Source organism: Atractosteus spatula, chromosome 7 (assembly GCF_055471065.1).
Source record: "Atractosteus spatula isolate fAtrSpa1 chromosome 7, fAtrSpa1.hap1, whole genome shotgun sequence".
NCBI lineage: Eukaryota > Metazoa > Chordata > Actinopteri > Semionotiformes > Lepisosteidae > Atractosteus > Atractosteus spatula.
Window position 1 is genome coordinate 42,308,582 of NC_142712.1, and position 16,165 is coordinate 42,324,746.

General features: G+C 43.5%; 1 protein-coding gene across 4 annotated transcripts in view; it reads right to left on the reverse strand.

Annotated features, from left to right (window-relative positions):
* ahcyl1 (adenosylhomocysteinase like 1) overlaps positions 1-16,165 on the reverse strand; it is a 44,598-nt gene that overhangs the window by 4,737 nt on the left and 23,696 nt on the right. For all 4 annotated transcript variants that reach the window (XM_088921878.1, XM_088921879.1, XM_088921881.1 and 1 more), the window contains exons 6-16: positions 10,472-10,566; positions 9,621-9,727; positions 8,021-8,137; positions 7,579-7,642; positions 6,798-6,886; positions 5,859-5,929; positions 4,650-4,744; positions 4,069-4,167; positions 2,719-2,787; positions 1,508-1,586; positions 454-574 (exon numbers count right to left, since the gene is read on the reverse strand). In XM_088921878.1, the coding sequence (XP_088778004.1) occupies positions 454-574; positions 1,508-1,586; positions 2,719-2,787; positions 4,069-4,167; positions 4,650-4,744; positions 5,859-5,929; positions 6,798-6,886; positions 7,579-7,642; positions 8,021-8,137; positions 9,621-9,727; positions 10,472-10,566 (1,006 nt within the window). The remainder of the gene's footprint in view (positions 1-453; positions 575-1,507; positions 1,587-2,718; positions 2,788-4,068; positions 4,168-4,649; positions 4,745-5,858; positions 5,930-6,797; positions 6,887-7,578; positions 7,643-8,020; positions 8,138-9,620; positions 9,728-10,471; positions 10,567-16,165) is intronic.

Genomic DNA, 16,165 nt, shown 5'->3' on the forward strand with positions numbered 1-16,165 from the left:
ATAATTGTGATTATTAGTGACAGTGCAACACTGCCAGAAACATGACTAAACAAATTGAATCAACAAAATTAACAAGATTATTCTATCAAGTTTCACCCAGAATCAAGATGGAAGGAACAGAAAGGATCTCCTGGGGCCAAATCTTCAGATGGAGGCACTGGATCAATTTGCTCAGTTTATCACTTGTCACAGGGGAAACTTAACTGATTTGTTTTCTCTTCGATGTTTTAAGCTTTTTAAGGTTTCAGCCTCATGCACAGGGTTTCCTTTCCTTGGATTGTTTTACTCCTGGTGTTTGTCTACCCCAGTCCTTAATACTGGAGGATTGGGAGATCACAGGGAAACTGACAGGATTGAATACAGTTGTTCTACTATACTGAGGGCATTAAAACTTATTTTCCTTTACTGTGCAGCATCTTTTGTAAGATCCGGATCTTAATTCCTGGGATGTACCTGTAGTAGTTGGGCTTGAAGGGCCCATTCTTATTCAGCCCCAGGTACTTGGCCTGCTCATCGCTGAGCTCCGTCAGGTGGGCGTCGAAGGTGGGCAGGTGCAAGCTGGCAACATATTCATCTAAATGCAAACAGACACAAACAGGATTCATACAGCTAGTCTGCAACACAGGCACTTGTGTCAGGTGATGTAACATTTTAATTAAACCCTTAATTCAATTTAAACCAGAGGTTGGATTAAAAACAAAGGAACCCCTGTGACTATCCAGAACTGGAGTTGCCCCTCCTTCATGTAGATTTTTGCAACAAGTTATCTGATAAAGGTGACAGGTACCACATTTACACATGTGCACAAGATCATTAAGGTGTGTTTTAAGGTGCCTGTCACAAAGTTGAAAGCACAAACAAATAGAGTCTGGCTGAGTAATTGCATTGAAAGAGTCCTGTAGTTAATTTTGTAGGCTTTAACAGATTGAGCAAGCAATTGGTTTCCATAGAAAAGGTCATACAGTAATCTGCAAAATTAAATTAACAAACATAGAACAAAGATCAATGCATATCTGAATTTCTAGTCCCTCCATTCTATACAAACATTGTACTGTACAATCCAGTGCTCAAGTTCAAACATGCATTGTTGCTTAATGGCCACTGGAGGGCAGAAGGTGAGCAGTATGTAAGCACAGTAATGTTAATGCAGCTCTGCGCTGGACACATCATGGCAGGAACTGAGAGAGTGGGTGTTCTGTGAAAATGCTGCAGTTCAAAGGAGTTTGCCAGCTGAAAATGGTTCAGCCAGCGCCACTCCTGGAAACAAGTACCTCAGAAGCCTGCACAGTGTAGAGAAGATGCTTGCTTGCATCCCTAGCAAATTTTGGAATTTTATCTGGAACTAGCGAAAGAGTAGCAAGCTGTGGATTGAAGCGAAAAGGCTACAGAATTTGCACTATGAGCCAATAGCAAGGAAGGGCTGCTCACACACTTGCCACTGTACTCCACATGGCTTTGAAGCCAGAGCCGCATCTCTAACAGTGCGGGACGGCTCTCAGCAGCTTACCCATCTTTTTAGGCAGCAGATAGACGTCCTGCTTGTAGCGGCCCTCCGGAGCGTTGTACAGCTCAATCAGAGCCAGGGCCTGAGCAGAAGGGAGAGAGCTGGGTTAGTGGCCTGTACTCCTCAATGCTGATGCATTCTCTGGGACCCTTGGCAAAGGACACCCAGTCTGTCAAAGCGGGGAAAATACAGGCGGAGCCTTCAAGGAGCCTCTCCCAAACTCAACTGCTCAGACTGTGCCTGTTTCCCTCTCTGCTGCTGGCTGTGCTGCTCCTGCTCTTTACTCCACTCCTCTTATCATTTCTTTGCATGGGTTCTCACTCCAAGTAAAGCAGAGTTGTGCAATATGATTGGAAGCTGTTGTGAGCCTGGCAGGCGTGGGACTGCTGCTATTAGATTTGTTATTTAAGGGAAAAATGTTTGTTCAGTCTCTGAGCTTTTTTCAGCAGTGCACCTATGTCTCTGCTTCATATTGGGATTCAGACAGCAATGAAAAGAAAAAATGAGTTCCCTGTAAAAGGATGACAAGGTCTGTGTCTGTCCAGATATGAAATACCTTGTTGTTGTTTCAGACCACATGCAGAAACAGGCCCACAACCCTCTGTGAAGAGCTTCGGGATACTGCTGAAATGGCAGCACCTACTGAAGCACACTGTGCATGAGTGTCGGCAACAGCTGTGTTGTGAATGTTCCCAAAAGCTGCCTACATTTTACACGGAGCTCTGTGGAAAATTATGCTGCTTAACTTATCAACCGCATATTAATGGGCTCGGGACCAGAAATTTAACCCTTTGCATTCAGAGCCCTTTTATATGGAGGTGGGGGTCAACTGGGCATGTGTTTCTGTGCTCTCTGTGTTTGAAGGATGAGGCTGTGACTTCAGCATTTGGAATACTTTTATCGCATCGCAATACCTTGTAACATGGCTCTAAGGGTGAGGCATGAAGAACAGACCTCCAGTATATTCTGACTATGTGCTGTACCACTGGGTTTAGATTAGCACTCTAAATATTTTTTGCTCTAGGTACTTATATTGCTAGAAACTGGATAATTTCAGGTCAAGGATAAGTTTTTATATGAAGACATGAACAGGGAAAAGTGCCCATTACACACATGCAGAAACAAATCCTTCAATTATAGCACCGCAAACCCATTAACAGGCAAAAATCACATCTGTACTTATTATCAGTACAAACTAAGCTAGATGCACTTACCTGAGTAGTGGCTGTGATGGACAGAACAAATGTTGGAACTGTGGAGCAGCTAAGGTTTAAGAGACGGCCCTGAAAAAATGAAACATATTTTATTTTAAAAACTCAAAATCACGCAATGGCATTTCTAAGACACACAGTGCTCCACTCCCACAATCATAAACATTTTGCTGATTAAGAGGAGTTTTATGTATGAATCGACATAATGCTAATTTACACCAATAACAGACAAAAAAGATATATTTCTGGCACGCTTATAATTTTGCTCACTCAGCTGAGGTGACACAGAAGTTATCGGATAGCACAGATTATCTATTGAATTCACCCTAGTGTGGGACTTCTGGATTGTACTTAATAAACTAATAAAGCTATAAAATGTGAAAATCATAACTGTACAGTACAGGAGCATTTGAATGCTTGCAGTGTCCCAAGTCCTACTGCTCCAAAGATCATAAGGGTAAACCACAAGTGACTATATATCTGAGAAAAGGAGGTACTTTAAATAAAGGATGACATCTTGCCTTCTTTTATGAAACTGTTGTATGAGATCCTCAGATCAATTAACTGCTAGTTAAAAACAAGTGAGATGGACTGAGTAGCTTCCTTGCCTTTGTAACTATTCCAATGTTCTGCTTTGATGTAATGGCTGGCATTTTCCTTTGCCCTTCTCTTTGTGCAGGGCAGGTGTGGCTGTGTGCAGTTAATACAAGCAGGAATAGAAAGCTTCTGCCTTCTGTTCATCTAAGACTTTCACATGTCCAATTAATCACTGTTTCTAATTCAAATTTATTTGGCTGATGCTTTAATTCACATGGAATTTATATTTGTACCCGATTCTATAATTCGGAATTTACTGGAGAAGCCTCAGCAACGCATCTTACTCAAGGGTAACAGCAGTCTGCACCCCCCCCGGTTTGAAATTACAACTTTCCAGCTACAATACCTGTAATTTATAAAGAGCCTTTCATTGATAGCTCTGCACAATGTTCAGTGATAAAAGAAATCTGAGACCTAGTAGAGAAAGTTTTCTAGGTCTCTTTAACTCGTTACCAGCTTGATCCTTTAAAAGCAGAATTAAACTGTTCTCTTCTTATAACTACTGAAATGGGACCCAAACAAAACATTTTTTTCCCTTTTTGTTATTTCTGTTGTGAATGAATGGCTGACTGTGACGTCAGTTTGATACGATGCAGTTTTCCTTGTTTTCTGAACACTGTCAGGAGTCTGAAATCTGCATGACGTGGGGTTCCTGGTCCTACAATTCCCTAATTGGGGGGTGTAACAGGAGCTGGGTGAATTGGGACAAACTCTGCACCTCCTTCTACCCCTCCACTACGGGGCCTCGCCTCGTACCTCAGCCAGCAGCACCACTCTCTTGCCATCGGGCCAGATGACGTGATCCACCTGTGAGCGCACCCTCTCCCAGGTCAGCTCTGGGGTCCGCAGGCTGGCCTGCAAGAACAGAACCGTCAGGACCTCTGCGGCCCGTTCCGCATCAGCCGCGCACCACGCGGGGTGACGCTTCCTGACCTCTCACTTGCAGAGATACTGTCCTATGTCACTCGGTTTAGAGCCAAGTTTTCAGTATTAAAGACAATAACATTTCACAATTATACAGCGTTTCGAAAGGGGGAATGGCTTTAAGAACTCCCAGCGCACAGGAGTCTTATCTTCAAAGCGGGATGAAACAAGTCAAAGCTTTGTAATATAAAATGACTTTGTTCCCCCACACAGTTTAATTTTTGAGGCTTTGAAGAGTAAATGACATATGGAGTCTCTGTGTCAGAGGGATGCTGTCCAGCATGAGAAGGTCTCTAGCTCAGAGACTGAAATGAGCCTCAGGCCAGGTGTAAAGTCTGCACGAGAGCCTGGACAGTAGTGTGCATAATATGCATAGTGGGCAGAGTCACTGCTGTCTTTGTAACTTTACTCACCACATCAATCTCAGTGTTGGAGTGCCCCATGTTGCACACAATACATCCGTTCTTCATCCGGTCCAGCTGATCCCTGGTAACAACGTTTTTATTCCCTGAGGTGAGTACGGAAGAATTAGAGATTATGGAAGCAAGTCTGTTAAGGCAAACACAGATTTAATCCCATAATAAGCTTTTCCTGAACTGCTGTGATACATGCAACCACATCACAAAACCAAAAAATTGCAACACTCATCACAAATTGTGTAAATGAGATCTATTTCTTCTTCAAGGGTTACAAAATGTCTTTTGACAAACCTACAATCACTCAAACACACATACAGTACGTACCTCCATTAAAGCATTTTTTTTATTTACAGAGTGAGACTAATGTCGAAAGGACATCCTGGTGTGTTCAACAAAGTAAAAATAACACAAAATTCAAAAGGAAAACAATTAAAACACTACCGTATATTTCTAGTAAAACTTTTCAGATTACTGCCTGAAAAAACGCAATATACAGTTTAAAATCCACTAAAAATTTAGACTTGAAAACTCTTAGAGCTGTAGCTTATCAAATGTCACAAGGGAGAGAGCTCAAGATATTTGGGAACAGACACTTAAAGCTTGATCCCCAAGCAGCCTCCATTTAGCTGATGCAATGACTAATAAGCCCTACTCAAAGGAAGCACCAGGGACCAGCAAGAAGGGTTTGGATTATGAAAGCACTTCAGACCATAGTTAGAAATGTAATATCTGCACAGGAGCAGGCGAGGGGCCAGTGAAGACAGCAAAGCAGCTGAGTAAAGCGGCTCACAGTCTGAAATGAATCTGACACAGCATCATTCTGAACGCCCTGCTGCACTGACAAGAGTTTTCCACAGGAGTCCAGCAAGTGTAGAATAACAGCAGCCAAGTCCATAGAGTAGTCATGCCCACAGAGCAAGCTCATCCGTGGAAGGGATCATCAGGGACACAGGAGGCGTGAAGCATTGTAAAGGTGAATGAAAACAGAACTTCATCACCTGGTTGATTTGAGACTACATTAAGTCCTGGAATTGCCCTAAGAACCCCTGACTTCAACACATGTGGTTTAACTGTCAATCAAATACATTTCTCACCTTTAATATACATTTTAAAACACGTGTCCTGGAATGTTTATTTAGCATAAAAAATGACTGGTTTGCGAGGTGTGTCAGTGCGTGTTCTTGCTCTGTGGTCCTGAATTACCTGTACAGGTGATGACCACATCCACCTGGCGGATGACTTCATTCAGTTTGACCACTCTGAACCCGTCCATACTGCAACAAGACAGTGATTGAAAACTTTGCAGGAAACAGAAACCATAAATGTATCATTTTAAAATGCAGCAATCCTAATAAAGCTTCTTGAAAGTTATGTTTCCAGATTTTCTGAATTTATGGATGAACAGAAAGTCTCCAAACACAATATCAGGGTGACTGTGGTAGGGATGCTTGTATTGAAGGTCAGGCTATCACAAATTTCCCATTTAGAATCTTTTTGGAAAACTCTTTTGGAATTTTTCTGTTTTTAATCGGTCCACAGATGAGTCATTTTTATCCAGGCAGAAAGAGGAGCATGCTGTCACTTCATTCTAGCTGCAGTTTTTTCATCATTTCAAAGAAGGGCAAAACAGTAAAACGGTTTCCTGCATGCATTTTCAGCATTATTGAATATACAGTATACGACTGCAGTCTGTAAGTCAATGCAGGAAACACACACAGCGAGCAGCCAGTCAACTGCATGTGCGTCACCAACTGAAGAGGTCAGATAGTGCTATCCCAGATGTGAGAGAGGACCTTCTGAATTAAAATCTGGGACTTTAAAAGAGCCTTGTTTGCCACAGCCATTCTCATGTACAGTACATGTACATGTTATGACCACCAGAACTGCTGCTCTCTTAATGGGTACATCTGAGTTTAAATGCACATTTAGTTTTTTATCCCTCGGATAGATTTGGGGTTAGGGGACGTCTGATGGTTAAAGCTGAGGTTAAGATTAAGGTAAACCCTGAGGTTAGACTAAAGTTTGGCATTGGCATTAGGATCAATATAAGGGCTGAGGCTGGGGTTAAGGTAGCAGCAGTGCAGATGGTGAGCTCACAGCCTCCTAGCGCCCTGTCCGAGAGGGTACTGACACGCAGCTCACCAGGCCTGCAGGGCACAGATGGGGTCGATCTCCGTGATGTAGACGATGGCCCCCAGAGCCTTCAGAGCGGCACAGCAGCCCTTCCCAACCTGCAACACACAGCCATGCCAAACTCCTGAGTGACACCAGGCAGCAATGCTCAGTGGCCTCTTAAAGCTAAACCTGAGTATGGTCAAGCAGCAAACAAGACTTTCCAGACTGCTAAATTATCCATCTTATGTTTTCATCATTCTTAACATCTGACCTACAGAAATACCTAGAAGCAACAGAGCAAAACATATGTACTGTGTTTTCCAAAATTTCCTTACGTGGTATATGGGCACAAGATGTTAATACCATTGTATACATTCCTCACCCGAAAAGACTGGATTGCCAGTGACAGAAATTCCTGCCAAGCTCTTTCTCATAAACAACATGGAGAAGATCACAGCTCTTTCTCATAAACAACATGGAGAAGATCACAGCTGTCTCAGAACTGAGCAATAACAAGAGGGCATTTCAAAGCTGTTACAGCAATCCAGATATAAAGTAGTTTCTGGGCTTTGCAACAGCTTTCTTCTAAAAGGAAAGAATCTGACAAAGTTGGATTGAAAACTCAGGATGAAGTGTTTTTAAACTGAGGACATGAAGCACTGTTTTGTTGGTGATTTAAAAAATTAAGTTCATTTCTTTGAGTTTTGTTTCTGGCTTTGGTTGTAAAAAGGTTTAAAATGAACTTTGGAGATAAAATGTATTATGAATGTGTTTCATTATCCATGTTAACAGACACAAGGAAGCTCACCTCTCCATATCCACAGACAACAACTTGCTTTCCCCCAAACATCACATCTGTGGTCCTCTTCAAGCTATGAGACAAAAAACACTGTCAATGACCAAAACTCCTTAGTGAGGAATCAGTCACCCCTGTAGTGAGGCTATTGAGAGCTGGTCACTCCCTAGTGAGGAATCAGTCTCTTTCTAGTGAAGCTCCTGAGAATCAGTCCCCTAGTGAGACATCTGGAATGTATCTTTTTCATAAAAAACCAACAGTGAGTGCTAACTGCTCAGGTCTTTCACTCAGTATTTTCCCATCTTGCATCTTTCCATCTGATGACATGAACAGACAGAAAAGAGTGGTGTATATATACCCTAGCCCACACTCCACTTCACTTTGCGTGATAAAAATCTCATTTTTGTTTTCAGAATAAAAGCGCTCTGTAATTGGAAGGAGAGCTGGCACTCACCCATCCAGAATGGACTCCCTGCAGCAGTAGAGGTTGTCGAACTTCTGCTTGGTAACGGAATCATTCACATTCATGGCTGGGACACACAGCTTTCCAGCCTTGGACAGCTGATACAGCCTGAAGAGATGCAACAGGTGAGTGGCACAACAGACAGAAATGTATAAGCATGCAGTTACTTTTTCATGGGTTTATACTTTTTTTTTCAAATCTTTAAATTTCCAGGCAAAAACTGCAAATAAAACTCAACAAGCCAAGACCACAAATCTGCCTTCTTTCCAAGCTATTCAGAAGCACCTTTGTTAATGGTGGCAAAAGCACTAAATTCAGTGATGAATTGATTCTGTCTTGCCACAGCAGTGAGTCTTGTGTTGCTTGGGGAGGATGAGGATGGGCCAACATGCTCACCTGATCTGCCCATCAATGTCATTCATATACTGACATGATGGAAGCCCTGCAGCACATGGCAGGAGGGTATATACCAACCATCTGCACAAGCAGCATGCCCCCCGATCACATCAAGCCTGCAGGCACCTGGGAACTGGCAGGGAAAGCTTTGGTACACTAATCCCAACACTGGTGGCCAAGAGTGTTCTGCTGTGACTCGAGACTCCAGGCGCAGCGAGCCACTCGCATGAGCCTGTCTCGAACCTGACACCCGAGAGACCTGGGACCCCCACTCTCAAACCTGACACCAGAGAAACCTGGGACCTCCACTCTCAAACCTGCCACCAGAGAGACCTGGGACCCCCACTCTCAAACCTGCACCAGAGAGACCTGGGACCCCCACTCTCAAACCTGACACCAGAGAAACCTGGGACCTCCACTCTCAAATATGCCACCAGAGAGACCTGGGACCCCCACTCTCAAACCTGCACCAGAGAGACCTGGGACCCACACTCTCACACCTGACACCAGAGAGACCTGGGACCCACACTCTCAAACCTGACACAAGAGAGACCTGGGACCCCCACTCTCACACCTGACACCAGAGAGACCTGGGACCCACACTCTCAAACCTGACACAAGAGAGACCTGGGACCACCACTCTCAAACCTGACACCAGAGAAACCTGGGACCCCCACTCTCAAACCTGACACCAGAGAAACCTGGGACCTCCACTCTCAAACCTGCCACCAGAGAGACCTGGGACCCCCACTCTCAAACCTGCACAAGAGAGACCTGGGACCCCCACTCTCACACCTGACACCAGAGAGACCTGGGACCCACACTCTCAAACCTGACACAAGAGAGACCTGGGACCCCCACTCTCAAACCTGACACCAGAGAAACCTGGGACCTCCACTCTCAAACCTGTCACCAGAGAGACCTGGGACCCCCACTCTCAAACCTGTCACCAGAGAGACCTGGGACCCCCACTCTCAAACCTGACACCAGAGAGACCTGGGACCCCCACTCTCACACCTGACACCAGAGAGACCTGGGACCCCCACTCTCACACCTGACACCAGAGAGACCTAGGACCCCCACTCTCACACCTGATACCTAAGCCAATTGGGAATCCTACTCTCAAACGGGGACCCTGGCTCAGCTGTTGCTTGGGAAGCTGACGTTCTCGCCTGCACCCGGCTGGCTGCCTCACCTGTGCACCCCAGTGACGCTCTCCTCCACAATCCCCCGGATCTTCTTGAAGACGTTGGGATATTTCTTGTACACCCAGTGAGTCAGGTCCCCGCCGTCGTCTAGGATCTGATGGCAGGAAAAAAGACAGAAAAGACCAATTTCAGTCAAAAACTGTCCAGTTCCTGTTCCTCCTTCCACTGAGGCCTCAGGGTCCTGTCCTGCAACAGAGCATGGCGGAGACACGCCTCGGGAAAGTGTGCCGCAGCAGAGGAGTGTGGGAAAGAAAAGAAAGGTGTAAGAACCAAAGTGTGGTAAACATGCAAAATTAATGTAGTTTTTTATGAGGGACCAGAGGTTACTTCAAAGTGCACCCACTACCCTGAGAAGCAAGGCCTGCAAGTGCACTGAGTAGGGGGAACAGGTTCTGCTGTTCACTGCACAGGCACACTCGAGTGTCAGAAGAGGAATGATGTAACCGAAGGGCCTCATTCACTGCAGCTGATTTTAGGGTTTGGATAGACTGGTCCAGCTAAGGGCAGAGGAACTGTCCCGGAGAGTTTCAGAGTTCTCTTGCCCCTCTGAGAAGTTTAATCCATTTTCCAAACAGCAGCTAAAATCTGACTCTTATCCGCAAAAGTGACTGCAGAATGACGTTATAGCTACTTTGAAAACTGAATTTAAAGAAAATTTAGCATTTTTCATTGTTAAAAATATTCCTACTGATTACAAAATATAAGCTATAAGCACTGTTTTTAGTAAGCAGGTTTTATAAAGTTAGAGCTATCGTTGGAACATGTTCCTGAATGTATTCCAATGAAAAATGAAAATGTAGAGCATTAATAAAATATAAAATGGATAGAAGGTGTTCACCATGTTGGCCTGCCATCCCTCCATGTTCACACAGCGGTCTATACACCACCAGAAGTCATCTTCCGATTCCCCCTTCCAGGCAAACACAGAGACCCCTGCGCAGGAAAAGGATTTATTTAGTCCTGGAGAGAGAAGGTTACAAGGCGGACTGATTCAGGTATTCAGTATCTTCTAGGGCCTGGACAAAGACATCCTAGTGGAACCTGAATCTGAAGACACAAGTGGAAACTAGAGCCAAGTGCATTTGTCTCATTTCTTCTTTGCACAAATGGCTGTGACTGTCTGGAACAAGCTGAACGAGATCGATTACAGACTAGTGTGAGACCACATGCTCTCTTGTTTGTAGCCTTGAGAATTAAAACGAATGAAGTTAATTATTCCAACCTCAATCCTGCTTATCAATCTTTACAAATCTGTACCAAAGGACACCTCCAGGCCCACTTCTGGCAATCACAAGAACAGAGATGACTCTCCCTGCAGGCGTGATACAAAGTGATCTCTCTCAATGCGTGGCTGCTCCTCCATGCTGCTACAAGAGACCGGGCTCAACATGGGAAAAATCCCCAAAAGTTCAGGCTTCCTGAAGATTAAACTGTTAAGTCCACAGACATAGCTCATCAAGATGTTGATATTTTGTTACTCTACTGACTGAACTCATTCCGGTTCCGGTCGAGAGGGAACGCTGGCGCATTTGGCTGCCGCTCCTCTCACCAGTTTTTCATTTTTATCTACTTATTTATGTTTTTATGTTTTACGATTACACTGATTTCTAATTTATCTATTTTCATCCGCTTCACGTTATCCGCTCCACGTTACAAATTCACAAATGCGACTTCCACTGCATCGTGAATTTACTCAACTGAAGACCTTCACCACTTGCTACCGCCTTCTCTGGATTTCCTTCCCGTCTCGATTCATTGATCATGTCTCTGAGGTACACTGCACTGCAACTTCTTCAACTAAAACAAAGCTACTTCCTGGTCAGAGACACATTCGATTACTGCCGTTTTACTGGGATTTTACGACCGAGTCGCTACATCCATCGCAGCACAGGACGCCGTTTTTTTTCGTTCGTCTGCCTGCGGAGTCTCTATCCCTGCCTTTCGGCGCACGACTGTAAGTCCATCACGTACCGGCGCCGATCTCAAAAATCTCCTCTCACTACCGCACCTGGACCGCACTCCGCTTCCCCCTGCATCCCCGAGACTGGCCAGATCAGCGCTTCTAAACACCCGCTCCGTTAACAGCAAGGCTCTTCTTTTATGTGACATTATCAAAGAAAAACAACTGGACCTTCTGTGTTTAACTGAAACCTGGCACAAACAAAACGATGGACTCCTGTTCAACCAACTAGTTCCTCCTGGATATGGTTTGTTTGACCTTCCGCGTCTTTCAGGCAGAGGCGGGGGCATCATTGTTATTTACAACCTTTTTTACAGTCTAAGTCCTATTACTATACCTCCTCCCTCTTCTTTTGAGTGTCTTGTTTTAAATGTTTCTATCCCCCAATCTACTATTATTGCCACAGTTCATAGACCACCCAGACCCAGTGAAGCTTTCTTAGGTTTGCTGATTTTCTCTCATTCTTATGCCTTAAGTTTAAAAGGATCCTTATTCTAGGGGCCTTTAATATACACACTGATTCAACCTCTTCCAGTCTGACTAAAGACTTCCTTTCTCTTTTGGGATGCTTTGACCTTACTCAGTTTGTTTGTACCCCTACACATAACAAAGGACACACCTTAGATCTAATTATTGCAAATGACTCCTTTGTCTCCCACTGCTCTCCCCTTGATCTAGGCCTCTGGGACCACTTAGCCATTCTCATCAATCTGGAATTACCTGTTTCTAACACCTCCCCGCCACGCTCTGTAAATTTACGCAACTGGCGATCAATTGATCACCCAAGGTTTCCAAATTCTGTTCTGTCCTCCTTATCCTGTTTCTCTTCCTCTGACCCTCTAGAGGACAAAATACAGTTACTTGACAATGCTCTTTTATGTACCCTTGACACCTTTGCTCCTTTAAAAACTCGAACCATCTCTTTCTCTCGCCCTGCCCCCTGGTACAATGACCATCTGCGATCCATGAAGGCAGCCTCTCGCAAACTTGAGCGTAGGTGGCGTCTTTCCGGCCTACATGTACATCATCAGGTTTGGAGAGATTACTTAATCTGAATATAAGGTTACTATAGAGTCTGCTAGATCCACCTACTTCTCTCACATCATTGAAAATCACCAAAACAACCCCAGACATCTTTTCTCCACCATCAACAGACTGCTCAAGCCAAACTGCCCCACCACATTACCTGCCTCATCACAGCTGTGCAACACGTTCTTAGATTTCTTTAGTTCTAAGATTGACAACATCCGGCATCACATTCTCTCCACTACGCATATCATTTCCATACCTCCTCCCTCCTCATCCAACTTCTCTGGTTCCCTTCTCTCCAGCTTCTCTCTTCTTGACTCAGCATCCCTAAACAAACTAGTTACGCGCATGAAACCCACCACATCTATTTTAGATCCCATTCCCACCACTTTATTCCAGTCCTGTTTCTCTTCTCTCTGTCCCATTGTCCTCAATATTATACATGAATCCATGAGCACTGGCATTGTACCAACGGTCCTCAAAACTGCTGCCATTACCCCCGTGCCAAAAAAGCCTAACATGGCTCTCGACAATCTTAACAACTTTCGCCCCATCTCCAACTTACCCTTTCTCTCTAAAATTCTAGAACGTGCTGTCACACTTCAGTTACATAACCACCTCATGACAAACGACCTTTTCGAACCCCTCCAATCTGGCTTCCGTCAACTTCACAGCACAGAAACTGCCCTGGTCAAAGTTATCAACGATCTCCTAATAGCTTCTGATTCTGGTTCTCTTTCCATACTCATCCTTCTTGATCTCAGTGCTGCCTTTGACACTGTTGACCATAACATCTTACTTTCTCGTCTCGAGACTGTGTTTGGAGTTTCTGACACTGCCCTCAAATGGTTTAAATCTTACCTCACTGATCGCTGTCACTTTGTCTCTCTCAATGGGTACAGGTCTGAAATTGGTCTTGTCAAGTCTGGTGTCCCCCAGGGCTCAATACTGGGCCCCTTGCTCTTCAGCATTTACATGTTCCCACTTGGTCAGCTTTTAAGATCACATGGCCTCAGCTTTCATTTTTACGCTGACGATACTCAAATATACATCCATACCAAACCTGACACTGATGTGGCTGTCTCTATTCTATCTAATTGCATCTCTGACATAAAAATTTGGATGACTCAAAACTTCCTTCATCTTAACTGCGACAAGACTGAAGTCATGCTTATTGGTACCCCCCATCAACTTCGTAAAGCCAGTCCTGTAACCCTATCTATAGATGGCTCTGTACTTGAGCTTCAATCTAAATTGAAAAACCTTGGGGTTATATTCGATTCTGGCTTAACATTCGACCCACATGTGCAGCATACTGTCAAAACATCTTTTTTTCACCTTAGAAATATTGCAAGACTACGCCCTATGCTATCATTAACTGTGGCTGAAAAGCTGATCAACATATTTGTATTCTCTCGAATTGACTACTGCAATGCTCTACTCGCTGGGGTATCTAAATCTACCCTGAACAAACTGCAGTATGTCCAAAATTCAGCAGCCAGAATCCTGACCAGGTCTAGTGCAAGTGTTCACATTACTCCTATCCTGGAGTCCTTGCACTGGCTTCCGGTCAAATTCCGCATAGACTTTAAAATCCTCATGCTCACCTATAAGGCTCTACATGGCTTGGCGCCTCAGTACCTGTCTGAACTATTATCGCCCTACTCCCCACCTCGCAACCTCCGCTCTTCAAATTCTGCCCTCCTTACTGTCCCCCAAGCCTGTCTACATTGTATGGGTGACAGGGCCTTCTCCCGTTATGCCCCCAAGCTCTGGAACTCTTTGCCCAAGGATATCAGAGAGTCACCTTCTCTAAACTCCTTCAAATCCAGACTCAAAACCTTCTTCTTCAGAAAAGCCTTTTCTTAACTGGTCCCATTCTTCACCCCTCTGCTCTTCTTAGTACCACCTTCCACGGTCTCCTCTATTGTTATTGTTGTATTGTTGTAATTGTAATTGTGTCTTATCTTGTGTATTCTTCTTATTTATTGTTGTATTCTTCTTATTTATTGTTATTGTCATCCTGTAAAGCGCTTTGAGAAGCCACCTTTAAAGGCGCTATATAAAATAAAGTTTATTATTATTATATTATAAACTATTGTGTTTTTGTAATATTACAGTATCTGTTATGAGAGTACTTCATAGATTTTAAGATTCTTGCAAGTTGCTATATTATCTTTGTAAGCTGCAGTATAACCTTTTTGTAGATATATTTATAATATCAGTATTTGCTTTTTTTAAGATCCAGTTTTCTTAACTATTACTTGTAAAACTTTTTAAGTAAACCTTTGTTACTGTAGGTCACCTTGGATAAAGATCTCTACCACGCACAGAATATATTAGTAATATTTTAGCATACATTACATAAGGTGTGCAAGTAGCTTCATGACATTTCTGTCTATCTGCTCAGAACTAAAGCTGTTCTCTCACCATTTTAAAAAGTATTTCGCCTGGGAGGGATTTTGTTATCTGCCAGGAAAGGCAACAATTGTATACACAGTGTAACTTTTTTCCATCTTTCTTTTTTATTAGAAAATATATCAAGAGAGATTTAACTTCAAAGCGTATGCATTCCAAGCCAAGCTTTGCAAACAAACCACACAAGGAAATGAAATGTTTTGAAAGTGAAATTCTGTGCAACGATAAATAACAAGCAGGGAGATTTGCTGGAGATTTAATGTGTTGTACCTCTAACACACTGCCAGAGCTGAAAGAGACTGCTTCTGATATTTGCATATACATGAAGAGCTCTCAGAACTACTCCAGCACATTATTTTTTATTTCTAATGGCCTCTTAGAATAATAAGGGTGAGTCACTTTTCATGTTATAAAAGGCTGTCACACTGTGCTGGTGGAATAAAACCCATTAAATAGCTTTTAAGTCAAGAAAGAAGCAGGATTCATGAACATTCCTGGCTTCCAGGGAACACAGTGTGTGCCACATACGACCAGTACATGATCTGAGGATCTGATCCATATGTTTCTTGAAAAATAGCCAAGACATTGGCCTCCATAACATCCCCACAATCCTTCATGTAAAGTGCCTCCTGATCTCACTTTGAAATGCCTTTCCACCACTTAGTTTGCATTTCTGTCCTCCTCTGTTAGATGTTAGAATTTCAATTGTTTCAATCATCAATTTCTTCAACTTGAAAACGAAGCACTGCAAAAAAGAGGGGGAAAAACAGCATCCGCAAAGCCTGAACAAGAACTGCTGTTCCTGGCTTCTTCCCATAAACCATGATCTGCGTCTTTAAAGACCTGCTCTGTCTTGGTTTCAGGGAGCATAAGACAGTGGCGAACCACTCAATTATTGAAATACCTGAATATTTGATCACTTTAAAGTCACCCAACCTAGAAATACAACATGCAGATGGCCCAAGCTGTCAAGCAAAAAGTTTATTTAAAACTGCACGTAGAAAAAGATTTTTAAAAACTGACTTCAAATCTATTTCATGTGTGCTATGAGACACTGAAAAAGAAGCCTTTATCCCTTAACTACCTTGTAGAAGCTAAATTTAGAGGAACAATCAATTTTCAATG